This window comes from Hemibagrus wyckioides, linkage group LG08, assembly GCF_019097595.1.
Source record: "Hemibagrus wyckioides isolate EC202008001 linkage group LG08, SWU_Hwy_1.0, whole genome shotgun sequence".
Classification (NCBI taxonomy): Eukaryota; Metazoa; Chordata; class Actinopteri; order Siluriformes; family Bagridae; genus Hemibagrus; species Hemibagrus wyckioides.
In genome coordinates this window covers 11,197,247-11,215,735 of record NC_080717.1, presented here as the reverse complement: position 1 = coordinate 11,215,735, position 18,489 = coordinate 11,197,247, and the positions used below count along the sequence as shown (strand labels likewise).

The following is an 18,489-nucleotide window of genomic DNA, read 5'->3' as shown; positions in this document are numbered from 1 at the left end:
TCAAGACTGAGCGCGTAACTCAAACTATCCAGCAAGGAGCGCTAAATCCCAAAGCACGACAACGTGCCTTCTTTGATGTTCACACAAGTCCCGCCTCCGGGCTAGGATTGGCTAGTAGAGGAAAACTTCTTGGGATTGGAAACTACTGGCCAATTACATTGTAGAAGGCGGGTTCTGTTTAAATAGGGATTAAAAAGCCGCACGGTCCGAAGGTAATGGCGAGCTGTATGTAGTTGCCTTCACAGGCAGGGGGGCGGGGCCTTTCATGTAATTGGTCAACAGTCGGGTTACTCTGTGCTTCATAACAAACTGGCTAGCCCGGAGAATCAGCTAGCTAGCCAGCCAACCGGCCAAGGTTGCAGCAGGATAATTGAACAGGGAGAACGGAGAGTAATTATTCAGTACTTTTATTTAGATGTAAATGTTGCTGTAGGTGATTTAAGATCTGGACGCATTTGCTGAGGTGAGTTCTTTAATATTGTCTATAGACTGGGAATATGTATACTCGACAACCACACGTAGCTCACTGTTTACCCGGCAACAGTGCTAGCTGCCTATCTAGCTAACGGCCCCCTTTGCTTTAGCTTGGTTTCTTTTTTTCGTTGCTAGGTAGCAGTGTACACCGTCTCGATGTTTATCTTTGCAGAAATCTTCACAGTATAAGACTATCAGTGCTGTGCAGTATACAGGTTGCTTGAATACATGTAACATGAGGAGCAGTATCCTGGTCTTCAACAGTATCTACAGACCTCAGCAGGTTAGCTTAGCTGCGTTAATGTTGGAGACACGTTCAACGATTGACTTGACCTAAGTGCAGAGATTAGGAGCTGGGGAGAAACATCCCATAATAATCCACTCCTTGTAACAGTTGTTTCAATAGTAACAGCTTCTCCACAGAGGACTTTTTTGTAACATGACATGCTTTATTATTATTTAATTATTATTATTATTATTATTATTATTATTGCATTATTAACTTAAAGGTAGACTGTTATATATCAAGATTACAAGAACTAACGTAGCTCTCTGACTTAACATCTTTAAATGTAGCTGTAGATGGTTAAAACCGCATGAGATGTCATTCATTGTTCGATGAAAAATTCTAATAATTAGTAAAACACTGTGTTGTAAGAGGAATACAGCACATCAGAACGTGTTGTTATGAGAATAATAATAAACATTAGGTTTGTGTGTGGACGCCTCACACCTTGACATGGTTTATTGCTTAATTAACATTAAACTTGTTTACTGAAACGCAAAGTGCTTTAATAGTCAGATGTTCGTACAGCAGGTAACAATGGCCTTGGCTTGAAGTCAATTCTTTTTACAGAGCAGCATCTGTATACCATGCATTGCATTAGAAGGAGTTCATTTTCTCCCAAATGTGGTCGTGGCCAGACCAGAGAGGTCTCCTGTATTACCCAGCAGGGCCAATTGCATCTTCTTGAACTGCTTCTCATGCTGTGTCATGAGGTAGCCAATGTTGCCAGATTGGACTGATGATTTCCAGCCTAAATACAGCATAATCCCTGCCCTTTTCAACAAATACCAGCCCTGTGCATACTGATGCAATAGAGCTTTATCATCGTTAACAACAGAACAAAGACATCTAGCACAATATGACTGTAATACACAATAGGATTTTTTTCTTTATGCTATTAGGACACATACACTACTCCTCCTGTAGAAACTGCTTAATTAGTTATCATAAAATGATTTTAGAATAGTCTATAATACTTGCTTACCTTTGTACAGAGTCCAACAACAGAAGTGAAGTGAATTTCAGAGAACGACTTTCTTGAAATATAATAGATCACAATCTTTGTCACAGCCAGACTGATCAATACATCATTGAATCAGATTTCTCCAGCTGAGTGTAAAACTCACCAACAAAGCTTGAAATCTGATTGAACAGGACTTCCTGAACCTGTCTTAAATTGTCTTACAATTGAACTACACCCACCAGGCATAACAGTATGACCACCTGCCTAATATTGTGTTGGTCCCCCTTTTGCTGCTACAGCTGCCCTGACCCATCATGCTCTGTGTATTCTGACACCTTTGTATCAGAACCAGCATTAACTTCATCAGCAATTTGAACAAAGGTAGCTCGTCTGCTGGATCTGATCACACAGGCCGGCCTTCGTTCCCCACGTGCATCAATGAGCCTTGGCCACCCATGACCCTGTTGCCGATTCACACACATCAACTTTGAGGACAAAATGTTCACCTGCTGCCTAATATATCCCACCCACTAACAGGTGCCATGATGAGGAGATAATCAGTGTTATTCACTTTCAGTTTTCATAATGTTATGCCTGATCGTTATGCCTGTATATTGTTGAAATGTCTACATTACAGGTTATATATGTAATATTTTATTGTAAATTTCTCTTTTATGGAAGAATTAAGAAAATAACATGTTTGTAGTCAAAACAAAAAACTCTGCAGTTGTATCAAAAATCAGCTCAGATGTCTGATGTTTGTCCAGGTGGGACTGGATCTCTACTTTCCAGTTCACTTGCAAATCATTTCTATTTTCTTACCTTCTGAAGTCTTGAACCTCTCCTCTTGCTCCTTTATAGCCTAACCCTTCACTTGTGTGGCTTTTAGTCTCTTATGGCTGGGTTCTAAAGCTATGTAGTGAACACTAATCAAATAATGCACCAGTTCATGGGGATGTTGTTTGATTTACATTGTCCCAGACTACGCTTTCTACTAGCTTTGTTGGCAGATAACTAGCTGTGGACATTCAGCAGTGGCGCCAAAAACCTCTGCTACTTCCTTCCAGGCTTTATTTTTGTTCCTATCCACATTTAATGAGCGGTTGTATAGGACAGGATGAGGTGAAACCATGCTTATTTGCAAGTGCTTCTTTAGTTGCCGGAGAGATTTGCAAGAGAGCTGAAAGCACTCGGAGCCAAGTGGATTTAAACGGCGGCGTTCGGATCATATGCAGAAGTATCATTCTGTATGCTTCCCTAATATGTTAATGTTCTGGTATTTGTAGTAGTTTTCTGTTGGCTTATAATGATTGACACTATTGTAGTGCTTCTTCTTTTGCTAGCTCACACTATGGAAATGCAGTGTGGTTCATATAGCAGCTTTTATACGTTTTGCTTACAATTTACATCGAGGTTTCTGAGTCCCTTTCAATCTTTGTAACATGTTATATGCCCAGCTTATATCTAAGTATATTTTCTTTTATACGTTTGTTTAGTAAAAACCGTAAGTGTTCCATTTGAGACTAGCTGGTAGTCTTACATAGTGTGGAGTATGTCATTTGAGACACAGCTCTGGTGTATAAGGAGAAAAACTACACATGCACGATCTTGTGTTAATGCTCCACAGAGCAGGAGAATGGTGGTTCCTGACAGCGGGAGCGGAGCGCAGCAGGCGGACAGCGACACGGTGCCGGGGTTTGAAGACGAACACGACGGCGTGGAGCTGGAGGAGGTCCGCAAGTTGCGTGAACTTGTGCGTCGTCTCGAAGTACAGAATGAAAGCCTACGCAACCGGGGTAGCTCTCATCATCACAACACGAATGCTAACGAGAGAACACTGCACGAGGACACTGGCACCAGTTCAACCAGAGACTTCCAGACTTTATCTCCTCCTCAGGACAGCGTCACCGAGGACATGTCTCCTCTTCCTGAAGCCACAAGGCTAGAAGATGAAGAGGAGATGGATCAACACAGCCCGGTTTTTAATCTCCCTTGTGTCGCTGCATCAGGGCACACTCAAGAACACACACACACCAGCTCTTCTCCTGATAGTTACGACTCAGAGACAATCGGTGGGAGTGATGCAGGGGTGGACCAGTCCGCTCTGGACGAGGTGGACGTGCTCGATTTGGACGACTGTGCTGATATCGATGACGAAGACTGCTGGTATGTTTGTTTTTTTTCTTTCAGTAATAGTTTCATGTTAGCACACGCTAATTCAGTTGCTCTATAATAGTGGTGTAATGTTTCAAACAGAAACAATTCACAGGGATCCATTTATGCACCCAAGTCTGATCACACTGGCCGTGTCTGTCTTTTCTTGTTAACGTTGTGAGCATTATGTTTGCCAGCTTGTCCTGCACGACCGACTAAATTTTCTGTGCTGGAAAAAGCATACAGTAACGTCAGAAGCAGACTCATTAATGTCACTACTGAAAACACAGGTCATGTTTTGCACTGCACATTCAGAAGCAAGAACCAGCTTAAACAGGAACTTCAAGGTCATTACTGATGCACTAAAAACAATAGCTGCATCCCAAATGACGTACTATATACTGTAAACTATGCACTATGAAAGCCCTGAAGTTTTTGTGATTGTTGCAGCCGGAAATGCTTGACTCTGCTTGAGATTTATTATGTTTATTTGTGGAGAACTACTCGAATTGGCAAAATTGCAAGCACAAGATTCTTCTATCACCAGTGAAGACATATATAAGTACTTTCTATGATTGCTGTACGCATGTTCAATGCACATGAATAGATGATGGCATCACACAACACATCTTTGCCCAAAACTGTGGTAATCTGAGTTCTTGAATTTGCACTTCACTTCACAATTTATACTAAAAATGGCATAGAATGGTTCATAATTCTGCAATTTGGGATTCATCTAATGTCAAATAATTGTTTGTGCCACAATTTAAAAATATGATGAAAAAACTGCATTCTGTCCTGTTTGCTGAAATAACCAGCACCAACAGTCTAGTTTTAAACCTCTGTGTTGTTGTTTTAAGTGTTTACAGTTGTGTATCTGATATATCAGGATGGCTCCATTCAGACCTCATAGTAATACAACATTCTCAACAGGAACTCTTGTTGGTTTATGTAAAAATGTATTCAGCCATTCAAGGAAATGATCTGTGAAATGACCTTATAGTATCTCTCAATGAACCTGGCTGTGTGCACCAAATGGTCATAAAAACCATGCAAATTCTCTTCATCTGCATTGCTCCTTCAGGGTTGGGGGTTTGATTCAGTGCATGGAGTTTACATGTTCTCCCTATGCTTCCCCTCCGGGTTTCCTCTAAATTGTCTAGATTGTGAATGAGTGCCCTATGATGGGTTGGCACCCTGTCCAGGAAGTCCCTTACCCTGTGCTCCGAGTCTCATGGAGTAGACTCCAGGCTCAAACCCTGTGTAGGGTAATTGCTACAGAAAATGGATGGATGGATGGATGGATCCATCGAAGAGAATTTCATCTGTCCATCCATTTTCCATAGCACTTATTCTACACAGTGTTGCTATTTCGATGGACTGAAGAGAATTGTTTCTTCAATAATGTAAAAAATTCACACAAAGCTAATTAAATAGAGTACAAACACATTTCTGTCATAGCCATAACCAGCACTTGGACCCCCTGCGGCTCGCTTGTTTTGTTTTAAAAAAATCTAATATGCACATAGCAAAAAAAACGATCCAGAAAACCCTCATTCATGCTGTTAGCATTTTTAATATAATGTCTGTTCTATAATACAATTTCCTGTATATAGCCTGCTGTGATAGAAGTATAGAATGAATTATTATTGTCAGTGTGTAAGGATGGTAAAATCTGGTTTGAGGAATTTGGTTTGGACTATAATAAATAAGTGTAAATAAGATTCCAGCAAGAATTACAAACAATTAATTATGTAATATACAAGTGTAATAACATGTACTAATAACTGACATTGAAGCGATAGGATGGTGTACAGTGTGCTGGTTTCAGGAGCAGTAATAAGGAAATGTGAACACAAGTCCGTTGCTATGAGCTTATCCTCACTGCTGCTTATAGTGCAGAAGATTGAGTGAATGAGTGGTGTGTGAGTGAGACGAGGTGAGGTGAGGCGAGGGGGTTGGTTAAAGACCGATTCAGCAGAATGATGACGCCGGGGGGAAAGGCTTTCTTGAACAGACTGAGAGTTCATGCATAGTACCTACTGGAAGTGCAAACAGATGATGGCAGTTGGTGAAAAAGCTCTTTGCAGATGCTGGTTTCCTCAGACATCATAAGACACAGAGTAAGATCTCATCCAAGGCTGAAAGTTAGAGCTTTGTGAATTTCTTGCCACTACTTATGACCCGCTGCAGAGCTTTCTCGTCTGCTAATGTGCAGTATTAAAGGTTTTACAGTTTGAAGGACCACATTATCATGGTAGTAATCAACCGTTTAAGAAGTATGTGGTGTATGTAAAATGATGTAATTATGTTAGTAGTTTGCAAGTAATTGCAGTAATTATGATCAATTTGAGGGGCCATGGTGGCTTAATGGTGAGTGGGTTTGCCTCGTACCTCCCAGGTTGTGGGTGTGAGTCTTGTCTCTACCCTGTTTGTGCAGTTTTCATGCACTTCCTGTGCATCAGGGGTTTCTTCTGAGTACTCTGGTTTGGTCCCCAGACCAAAGACGTGTGTTGTAGGATGATCGGCACGTGTGTGATTGCGCCCTGTGATGAGACATGGGACACCATGCCAACCCTTCTCTGATGCGTTTGATTAATACCAGCTTCCACAAGAGATTGATACGGTGATACCTGAAGTCTTAAGTAGGACCTGTGATCATTTATCCATATCATATAGCTGGCTAAAATCCATGCTCCTCAGTACCAGGCTTGTTGCAGAATTGATGTTGAAGGCATTTGTGACACACTGCTCGCTGTGCCCATGGCTGTTCTTTCATTCCTTCTGCCTGTCTGCACATCAGGGTACAAACTGGAGGATAGTGAATGGGACTAGTTTGCATTAAGCATACCACTACTCCTGTCTTTGCTGCCATCATTTCACAGAGTAGAATTGGAAAGTGTTGTTTATCTGCTGTTAAACTTTTAACCAACGTTTCTGTTACAAGTGACATGATTGCAGTGATTTGACTGCCTGCTTTAAGTCTTGCTATGAAAAGGCAGTTTGTGTTTAAATGTGTGATTCTCTAGACTCTTCCTGCTATTATGTCATGACAGGTTGTATTTCATCTCAGGAAGAACTGTGTGCCAATCAAGCCATCTTTATTCACGCAGTTGTGGATGTGATGTGATGTGAGGGGGAAATCTTCTGCAATTTAGGCCCAATCATTAATGAATTTTTATATGAAAGATGATCTGTTAATATGGAAGTGGATATGTTAAAAAAAACCCGCTGTGTTTAAAACACTGTGGTATGAGGAATAAAGCCTTTCAGATTCTCCAGTTAAAATAAAATAATCAACATTAGCTTGATTATTAATAATTTTTTAAATCTTCCTATACAAACCGCCTCCCCTACTCCTCATCATGTTCTTTACTGAACACTGCAACATCATAATAAACCTTCCGGAGACCACTTTCTCAGAAATTGTCAATTTATTAAGTAATATTTGTGGAGGTTGTATTTTGTCTGAGTTTTTGAAAGCCATGCTAAAATGCTAAAGCATCCTAAATGGTGCCTGATTTTCGGAAAGCTTTGCTCAGTGCTCTCCATTTCATCATTATATGGATGCACTTAAATACACTGTTTGGATATTAAGATGGTAATTGTGTTGAGTGTTGTTATCTCTAAGTTGTGTTGAATGTATCATGTTATGACCAAACAACAAGGAAAAAAAACGATTGAGATTCCATATGCCGAAACGGTTGTCTACACTTGACCATCACACCCATATTTTGCTTTCACCTTGAAGTTGGAAGCACATATTTGGCTAGAATGTCTTATATACTGTAGCAAAAAAAACAACAAGATTTCACTTCACTGGATCTGAGAGACTCAAACCTGCTACAGCATGACAATACTCTTGTGCACAAAGCAAGCCCTATAAAGACAGTTTGCCAAGACTGGAGTGAAAGATCTTGAATAGACTGCTCAGAGCCCTGACCTTCTTGCAAATCTTCACTAATGCTCTTGTTCTAAATAGTCAAATCTCCTCAGCTATGCTCCAAAATCTAGTGGAAAGCCTTTTTAGATCGAGTGTAGGTTATTATAACAGCAAAAGGGGGGAAAACTGCAATGTGGTTTGGTGTCTACATTCTTGTGTCCGCAAAATTTATACATAGGCCCAAAGAAAGCCCCATAATGCTTTTATTCTGCCTACAGCTAATGAGATCTGCATGCAGAAAGGACTGACATGTTTCTTACTTAATACCCACTCTAAATATAACATCACCAACTTCTCTCTAATATTTTGCAATCACAGTGCACTTTTGTAAATCATCATGACCCTTTTGTCCATATGAGATGTATGCCACTGACCGTATCTGGTGATGTCTTGAATTAGGGATGGGCTATGAAACCTCTGTCATGGTCATAGGAAACAAAAATAAAGAATACGTATGAGACTTACTAAGACCTGTATTCTATCTGGTGGTCTGTAGCAGAAAGTGGTATGTTTCAGTAATCCAGCTTTATTTTTCATACGGTGGCTTAATACAGAATGTTCTAACCCACAGTTTATCCTGCTTTGGAATGTGAGTGCCATAATTGCATATCCTAATTTACACATATGTACTTAACATTTTTTTGTTGTTGTTGCTGATTTAGGGTTGTTATAAGCTTTGGACAGCAAGGTATCCTGCTTTTGCAGAAGCAGTGGTGGCTCGAGGATCGCTGTAAGTTCTACTCTGTAGAAGCTGATCATGTAGGCAATTAGGAAAATCTTGTAAATCTCGCATTCGCTACCTGCTGAATCCTGATAAACTTTCGGAAAAGCAACACTGAAAGTATTAGTTGATTTCCCTAACTGGATCTGGGAACTGAAAGTCGTGTTATTTCCATTAGTAGCTTTGAGCCTTTATGTCTGCATCGTTGCATTGTTTACTCTGTCCATAGCTTTTAAAATGGTTCATGAACCTGTCTGTAGTAATACAAAAGGCTTACAATAGATTGGCTCAGTGTTTACATTTGAGCAGTAGTAATTGTGAAGATCAGAGGAGCTGCACTGCCTCCTCTTCAGCCTGTGGGCTTTGTCTGATAAGATTAAAGTGATAGCCGAGAGAAAGTGCTGATTGTTAGGAAACTGGGCCATCCTGAGTCATAGGCTAGCGGCTTTTAAACACGGCGCTAAATATGGACCCCGGATCACATACGTACGTCTACATTTACACTTGCAGCATCAGACAGATGCCCATTCAGAGAGACTTACACAAGTGCTTTAAAGTCTCTATCATTGAGTTCATACTGATACCGGTTCATTAGGTCACGGACAAAGAATACCATCAGTCTAAAAACTCTGCTGGGGAATAAGTACCTCATACTTATGGACTATTCTTTGCCATTTTATAGTAGAAATATTGTGAGTAGTATGTTCACACTGAATAATTCCCACAAGAAGAAGTGCACTTCAGGTACCTGGTTGATGCACTTACTCAACTGAAAAAATGAAATGTTGGACACTTCATGCACTCAAAACTTGCAGCTTTGCTTACTTAGCGGACAAGGGGCAGGGCTACCAGGCACCGACGTTGGATCAAATAAAATTCAAGATGGCCATTGACACTCCAGTGGACAAGACATCTTACAAGGGTCTTTTAAATTAGCTCACTTTATGTGATCTACGTGATCATTTTAGTAATTTACCATATTCTGCTAAACAAAGACATTGTGATCTATAGTGGATATGAGCAATAGGGAAAGAGCTACGGAAATAGCTGCATTTAGAAAAGTGAACAAACCTGAAAGTGTACTCTCCTCCAACATGTTGACACTTGTGAACTCTGGTATCAAACTGATCAGTTTCCCAGACGTAACTATCACCTGAGAGATCATTCACATGCAGCTGCCTAGTGGGAAACTCATATTCCCATGACATGTGAAAGCATTGTTAGACTCTATGAACATGTTGTGTTTTGCATGGAAGTTTCTGTCAACTGCTCAAAGTATTTTTTCTTTTGTACTCTACTATATTTTTCCATGTGTTTTTTTTTTTTGTTTTTTTTTTAAAGGTGAACACAACAAAAACTAACCCTTACTCTTTAGGTGACTCTCTAGGTCTTTAGGTTTTTTCCCCCCACCTCACCCTCGGCTCTGTCTGTGAGGCACGAATATCTTTATCATGAGACATTCTTCGACTCAGCCTTGGGCGGTAAGTGATAGCTGTGAAATAGCTGATCATCAGAAATCTGAGACGTACTTGTTCTCCTGAGACTCTGGGTTTTCAGCCTGGCATTCAGATCACAAGCCTATGGGTTTTTTTTTGTTTGTTTTTTTTTTTTTATAACTCCAGTAGGCAAGTGTGTGAAAAGCACAGTGTGTTCGTGAGCACAAATATTTGGCTATCAAAACTGACTGCACACTTCTGTTTTCTTTATGTAGGGAAATAAACTTCTTGTTGGTCACATTCCTGATAAGCATGAATACCTTTCCATTATCTATAACACAGCTTTCTGTTAGATTGGAGTCAGATTAGGTCAAGGGATGAACATCTTAATCTCTCTCTCTCTCTCTCTCTCTCTCTCACTCTCATTTCTGTAGGTTGTACGTGTCTCCGAAGAAGCAGGTACAAACAGAGCAGGGTCCAGAGTCTCCTCTGAAATGGTGTCGGAAGGTGCTTGATCACCCGAGCCCTGAGACCGAGGTGGCTTGCAGGACGCTTCTGAGCCGTCTGGATCAAAGTACGCATTACGTACCCTGACATTGTGTACACACATTCACTTTTAGACACATACACAATAACGCACTGTGTACGGAGAGATATGGAACAGGGCATTCTTGCCGCAAATTCTTTTTGTTTCTCGCAGGTCAGTACGAGTAAAGTATGATTTTGAAAATGCACTGCAGTTTGCGTTTAAGAACCCGAGTTTAGTGTTAAATTTCACTGGTTCAGCTGGTTTGAAAATGGTACAACCTCAGAGGAACAGACCATAAGGGATAACCGTTCTGCACTGTCTGTCTGCACAATGAGTTATTATTTCTGTGTTTGTGTAGCTACATGGGTGTGTGTGTGTTTACACTGCACTATACACACTTCAGCTGAGCACAGTTCACTGATGTTGCCATGCTTACTTCACATTAACGCTACTAAGGCTTATCACACTTGAAAATAATTAACTCTGGGTCATTGTAAACACACTCCTGGGTTATCATGCTTCATGTTTCACACTGCTCATACTTTACTGACAATGAATCCTGACTATTCATAATTTGACATTTCACACGAAACCCTGGCTTAATGTTCTTATTTGCATTTTAGCTCCATCAACAGCCATGATTCTATAAATACACCATGCACTAACTTTAGATAACAGCCTGCCTCACGCCTTTGGATCAGTAAGGAAAAACATGTCGCTGTTTAAGACACACAAAGGCAAGAAAACAGGAAAAACTAAGCAGCTTGTAAATTACAGTGTGACACGTTGCTTTACACGGGGTTAAACGCAGGGTTTCGAACGGTGATAACCCGGGGTTAAGAGCAGTCTGAAAAACCCTCTTGAAGAAAGGATTAGTTTGCTTTTTTGTGAACACTTTAAGACATGGCAGGAAGGAAGAAACAACACGCGTTAACTCGAGATAACTGTAGCTTCTCCTTTGCTTGGAAAATGCTTCACATTTTCACTGCAGTATAACCTTATGTACAGTATCAAATTTCTGGAATTAAAATACAGTAAAATTGCATTGATTGATTCTATTCCAGTTTCAACTGCTATAAACTGATTGTGATAAAAGAAATTAATTGCTATCTTAATACCAGTTTTTGTTCATGGACTCCTGGTTCTACAGTCTCGCAAATCCAGTATGTACAAAGAACAACCTATATTGGTAGCTTATTAAAAATCGTGATATTTAGATCGTAAATGATTTTAAGGTGGCTGCATTTGCTGTAATGCAAATCCTGATGCGTTAACACCCACCCCCCGGTTACCCAGCACTGGTCTTGTTTCAGACTCACTTGGTTTTATCAAACCCCAGTGCATTTGCGTTCATCCTACATCCTCACAAAAGCACACAGAGAACACAAAGCAAGTCACCAACTCGTCTCTTGCTTTTAAGTATTGCTGCAGAAGCTTTTGGACTTTTGCTCACTGGTTCAATTGAATTCAGACTCCCTCCTACAAGTAGTCTCAGGTTTGACACCGTGCTGCACTTACCGGTCCATGTGGCAGCTTTCTGTTTGTCATGTGAATGCTGCTCTGTTTCAGATTATACTGCCAGTGTGAAAGCCTCCTATGAGTCCTTAATACCCGATTATTCAAAGGTGACAGGCTACAGAACATGAAGGTCCAACCTATCTCTCTGTTTGAATCTATTTTTGGAAATACAGCATTAGTGACACTTTATAAAAGATTATAAGTTGACAATGGAAAGTGTGTAGCGACCTTGATAAGAGCCATCTTCTCATCTTCGTCTCCTCACTCGACTCCGCCTGCTCCTGCACACACACACACACACACAAACACACACTGATGTGTTTCACCAACTAGGTGTTTCAGCCTGCAGAAAACCTCCTCCACACAAAGGATGATTTTTTTCACCATTTTGTGTAAACTCTCAAGTGTGTGTGTGTGTGAGATAATCCCATGAAATCAGCCATTTCTGAAATGCACAAACCTTTTTTCTTCAACCATCTTTTCTTATTAAAGTGACAGGTTAGTGTTTAATGAACAGTAGTGCCTGAAGGCCATGGTCTACTCATTCAGATGCAAAATCATACGCTGCCTCTCCCTTTGTTTCCCCCCACAGGCTCGAGATGGAGGAACATGTACAGCAGCCCATCACAAACCTCCGCGGGCTCATTAGCCGAGGCCGGCTCGTCTCATTCTCCTGGGTACCACAAATCAACTAACAAAACCCTACTAACCTGTGGCAGCTCAGGTACGGCATGACATTAACACAAACGCTGCTCCTGCTTTTGTTAAAACCTGCATTTTTAAACAGTTTCTCTGCCTTTAAAAACACAAAACCTGCATCAGTGTGTTTTGTGATGACTGTGGGTGTGAGGTAAAGCTGCTAAGGTTTGTTTTTCTTCCCATTTCTGTGTATTTGTGATGTCATGCATGGGGTGTGAGGTAAATGTTTGGCATTAGTGAATTTCTGTTGACGGAGTAAATAGCACACCTGAAAGACTAGCAAGTAAAAGTTAGCTTTTGAAGGGAAGAACATTTCTCTTGTCAGCTGATAGTGTCTGATACCACTTTTTTTTGTTTTGTTTTATGCTGAAGATCATTTGGTGTTTTAAAATGTTTAAAGGGAAATACTCAACACCTTTTTGACACATTTATACATGTAGATAGATTATAGTCTAATTTTAGCGGTTTACTTTAGTATTTAGGCTTCAAATTCCATAAAAGTTATGTTGATTTGCGAAGATTGTCTTAAACAAAATCATCATAAACAAAAAGAATCATAAACTTTTGCTCACAGAGCTTATTTTCTGCAATAATCTAAAATCATGGAAAAATCCTTTCATTTTATTTCGAGGGAAATAAATAGATAATAGATAGATTATAATAATAATAATAGTAATAATAATAATAATAATAATAGAGCCGGTGCTGGTGATCAGTTCTGAGTTGGATAACATCATCAAAACAGACGCAGTTTTTGTAACCAATAAGAACAAACAACACAGTTGCATTGTCATTGTACTGACTGTTCTGAACATCTTATGATTTAATAAAATAACTTTTTTTTTTTTAAAAAAGCTGACGAAGCAAATGAAGTACAAGACAACATTTGTTATTGTTTGCTGTTTGCTTCAGAAAGTCACTCCCCATAGTGACAGTGCAGTTGTCTCATTGCACATGAAGGCCATTTAAATCTACATCAGATCACCTCTCTGAGGCAGCTTCCTCGTAAACACTGGATCATGTACGGGTTTTCGACACCCTGTGGCTCACTTGCTTGAGTGAAGTGGAAACTGTGTATTAATCAGCATGTATGAGTGTGTGTTGGTGATTTTGAAGCTCTGTGTATAAGATGGAACAAGATGGAGATGGTAATTAACTACAAAAATCACAGGTTTTAACTCTTCATTAAAGCAGACTAGGTGCATTGTTTTTTTTTTTTAATATTTTAATCAATTTATGAAGCCACTGTAAACTTTCATTTTGCTTATTATATCATGATCAAACCTTTTCTCTCCTGTAGGTGCTTAAATGTTAACCAGTTTGCTTGTATTTAAATAACTTGCTGCATATACCGATCAGGCATAACATTATGATCAGTGAGAGGTGAAGTGAATAACACTGATTATCTCTTCATCATGGCACCTGTTCGTGGGTGGGATATATTAGGCAGCAAGTGAACATTTTGTCCTCAAAGTTGATGTTAGAAGCAGGAAAAATGGGCAAGTGTAAGGATTTGAGTGAGTTTGACTGGATCAGAGCATCTCCAAAACTGCAGCTCTGCAGTGGTCAGGATCTATCAAAAGTATCTTTTAAATTGCAAGGTGAGGCCCATAAAGGATCTTCTGCTAACAACTTGGTACCAGATACCACAGCACACCTTCAGGGACCTACTGGAGTCCATGCCTTGATGGGTCAGAGCTGTTTTAGCAGCAAAAGGGGGACCGACACAATATTAGGCAGGTGGTCATAATGTTATGCCTGATCGATGTATAACAAACCCATAATAACTGAAGTCAGCAAGTGAGACGAGTAAACATTCAATTTCAACAAATTTACCGCCAACAGACGTAGCATCCATTTGATTCCACGCTATTTTTAAACTGACATGCTCTGAACTCTGGATATAAAGAAACTCCAGAGCTTCCCACTTGTAATTACATTTTTGGTGGCGTTCATGTGCATTTAACTCGTGAATTCATACAAAGAAGTGCTGGGCGAGTTCAAGTGGAAATGTTTGTTTGTATGGAGCTGAACAAGGTCTTGATATGACTGGTGACTGGAGTGTAATTACAGACCTTGTGTTTCTGCATGTTTTGTGATTGTAGGTTACATGGGCATGCACTCGGCGCTGAGCTCCCAGTCATCCATCGACAGCGAGCTGAGCACATCGGACGATTCCATCTCAATGGGCTATAAACTGCAGGATCTGACAGACGTGCAGATCATGGCTCGGCTACAGGAGGAGAGTGAGTGTTTATGCACGTAGTTTACATGTGCTTCTGTCTTTATGAAAGATATGGGTGAAGATTTTTGTAGCCTCTCCAGTGGATTGCAGGATCACTTGCAGCTTGTATTATCGCTACATGACACATGTAAATGTTGTGTGCTGGTTTTCATATTATTTTCATTTTCTAAGCAGTCTGGGAATATTTCTGTGTATTTACATTACAGTCAAAGCGATAAGTCATTTTTGAATTACACAAATTTCACACAAAGTCCAAATATCAGCCCACACAAAAAACACCTTCATCCATCCTGATGACCCTGGAAATTGCATGAGGGTGTAAACTTTTGAACAGAATGATTTGTGTAAATTCTTATTTTGTTCATTTCTTTCCCTTCAGAAGTGTACACTGTAGCTGCCCGTGTCAGACCTCTTCACCAAGCACTTAGATTATCCCTTTGTTTATCTGTTCTTTAGAAAAGAATTGTCCTTGCCACCCCCAACACACACGCACACACTGTATAACCTCCCCAACAGGGATTTTAAATTGAGGGTGCTCCTAGGCCCTGACTTTGTGAATTAGCATGATTAGTATGATTTTGATTGACGTGAAGTTGCACTGGACAAGTGCATGCATAGAGAAGAATATTGTGTCTATCAGTAAAACATTAGGCATAATTGTGCATTAATTACAAGCACACAACTACATACAATTACTATCAAATCAGTTGTGGTGTGTGTTGCAGTGCAGTGAAGTTGTGTACTTGTAATCGGTGCACTTTCCTGTCTGTTGTTTTACATAATCCCCATAGTTTGTGCACAGTATATATTTCAGTCCAGATTACTTTCACAGGTTTGTGTTTTGCGTTTCAAGCTACGTTCAAGTCGCCAGTCACTGTACTATGAAGTTGCCTGTGGGCGTACCTACTGCTTGTTGCCATAGTTATATCGTTTAACTGCGAGTGGTGCTGCTAGCATTTCACTTGACAATAAATCAGTTGTCTTGCCGCATTAAATGAAGCATTCTGGGTAGAGATTTAGTGTGTGTATATAAAATTCAGCAGTGTGTATGTGTATCATACACGAGATGAAGGAGAAGCAGTGTGTGATCTTTGCCATGGATCACATGCGCTCCCACTGGTAGTTGTCACTTCATATTTGCATGAAGGTCAACTTTTTTCAGCTTTGATCTTCTGTCACTTGCATGGCATAAATGTTTTTTTTTATTTATTTGTTTCACAAATACAAATTTTTACATATTCATAGACTAATAGCCTTAAATTGGCCTCATGAGGAAAACCCTGTCAGTGTCTCTGTGCAAAAGTCTTTCAGCAGTAGCTCTGAAGTGAAAACCAGGCTACACTTAGTGTCACTTTTAAAATGATTTTCATTAAATATTCATTACTAAAACTAAATTAAATGAAAAAAATATGTGCTGCTATTCTGTTGAACTTTTTAAATATTCCCATGTCCTTACCTTCATACGCAGCTTTTCAGATCTGAATATATGACATGAAAATTCATGATCCAAGAGTCAGGATTTTATTAGTGACGTGTGTGTGTGTGTGTGTGTGTGTGTGTGAGAGAGAGAGAGAGAGAGAGAGAGAGAGAGAGCCTGTGTGTGTGTGTGTGAGCGAGTGCCTGTGTGTGTGTGTGTGTGTGTGTGTGAGCGAGTGCCTGTGCGTGTGTGAGAGCGGGTGCCTGTGCGTGTGAGAGCGGGTGCCTGTGCGTGTGTGAGAGCGGGTGCCTGTGCGTGTGTGAGAGCGGGTGCCTGTGCGTGTGTGAGAGCGGGTGCCTGTGCGGGTGTGTGAGAGCGGGTGCCTGTGCGGGTGTGTGAGAGCGGGTGCCTGTGCGGGTGTGTGAGAGCGGGTGCCTGTGCGGGTGTGTGAGAGCGGGTGCCTGTGCGGGTGTGTGAGAGCGGGTGCCTGTGCGGGTGTGTGAGAGCGGGTGCCTGTGCGGGTGTGTGAGAGCGGGTGCCTGTGCGGGTGTGTGAGAGCGGGTGCCTGTGCGGGTGTGTGAGAGCGGGTGCCTGTGCGGGTGTGTGAGAGCGGGTGCCTGTGCGGGTGTGTGAGAGCGGGTGCCTGTGCGGGTGTGTGAGAGCGGGTGCCTGTGCGGGTGTGTGAGAGCGGGTGCCTGTGCGGGTGTGTGAGAGCGGGTGCCTGTGCGGGTGTGGGAGAGCGGGGGCCTGTGCGGGTGTGTGAGAGCGGGTGCCTGTGCGGGTGTGTGACAGCGTGTGCCTGTGCGGGTGTGTGAGAGCGGGTGCCTGGGCGGGTGTGTGAGAGCGGGTGCCTGTGCGGGTGTGTGAGAGCGGGTGCCTGTGCGGGTGTGTGAGAGCGGGGGCCTGTGCGGGTGTGTGAGAGCGGGTGCCTGTGCGGGTGTGTGAGAGGGGGTGCCTGTGCGGGTGTGTGAGAGCGGGTGCCTGTGCGGGTGTGTGAGAGCGGGTGCCTGTGCGGGTGTGTGAGAGCGGGTGCCTGTGCGGGTGTGTGAGAGCGGGTGCCTGTGCGGGTGTGTGAGAGCGGGTGCCTGTGCGGGTGTGTGAGAGCGGGTGCCTGTGCGGGTGTGTGAGAGCGGGTGCCTGTGCGGGTGTGTGAGAGCGGGTGCCTGTGCGGGTGTGTGAGAGCGGGTGCCTGTGCGGGTGTGTGAGAGCGGGTGCCTGTGCGGGTGTGTGAGAGCGGGTGCCTGTGCGGGTGTGTGAGAGCGGGTGCCTGTGCGGGTGTGTGAGAGCGGGTGCCTGTGCGGGTGTGTGAGAGCGGGTGCCTGTGCGGGTGTGTGAGAGCGGGTGCCTGTGCGGGTGTGTGAGAGCGGGTGCCTGTGCGGGTGTGTGAGAGCGGGTGCCTGTGCGGGTGTGTGAGAGCGGGTGCCTGTGCGGGTGTGTGAGAGCGGGTGCCTGTGCGGGTGTGTGAGAGCGGGTGCCTGTGCGGGTGTGTGAGAGCGGGTGCCTGTGCGGGTGTGTGAGAGCGGGTGCCTGTGCGGGTGTGTGAGAGCGGGTGCCTGTGCGGGTGTGTGAGAGCGGGTGCCTGTGCGGGTGTGTGAGAGCGGGTGCCTGTGCGGGTGTGTGAGAGCGGGTGCCTGTGCGGGTGTGTGAGAGCGGGTGCCTGTGCGGGTGTGTGAGAGCGGGTGCCTGTGCGGGTGTGTGAGAGCGGGTGCCTGTGCGGGTGTGTGAGAGCGGGTGCCTGTGCGGGTGTGTGAGAGCGGGTGCCTGTGCGGGTGTGTGAGAGCGGGTGCCTGTGCGGGTGTGTGAGAGCGGGTGCCTGTGCGGGTGTGTGAGAGCGGGTGCCTGTGCGGGTGTGTGAGAGCGGGTGCGGGTGTGTGAGAGCGGGTGCCTGTGCGGGTGTGTGAGAGCGGGTGCCTGTGCGGGTGTGTGAGAGCGGGTGCCTGTGCGGGTGTGTGAGAGCGGGTGCCTGTGCGGGTGTGTGAGAGCGGGTGCCTGTGCGGGTGGGGGAGAGGGGGTGCCTGTGCGGGTGGGTGAGAGCGGGTGCCTGTGCGGGTGTGTGAGAGGGGGTGCCTGTGCGGGTGTGTGAGAGCGGGTGCCTGTGCGGGT

The 18,489-nt window shown here is 43.0% G+C and overlaps 1 protein-coding gene across 1 annotated transcript in view; it reads left to right on the top strand.

Moving 5' to 3' along the window:
* Window positions 1-241: 241 nt before the first annotated feature.
* Window positions 242-18,489, top strand: part of zgc:66447 (SLAIN motif-containing protein-like) — a 31,846-nt gene continuing 13,598 nt past the window's right edge. Inside the window, exons 1-5 of the mRNA XM_058398093.1 lie at window positions 242-463; window positions 3,352-3,890; window positions 10,413-10,552; window positions 12,618-12,749; window positions 14,830-14,970. Of these exons, the coding sequence (XP_058254076.1) occupies window positions 3,361-3,890; window positions 10,413-10,552; window positions 12,618-12,749; window positions 14,830-14,970 (943 nt within the window). The 5' untranslated portion in view covers window positions 242-463; window positions 3,352-3,360. The remainder of the gene's footprint in view (window positions 464-3,351; window positions 3,891-10,412; window positions 10,553-12,617; window positions 12,750-14,829; window positions 14,971-18,489) is intronic.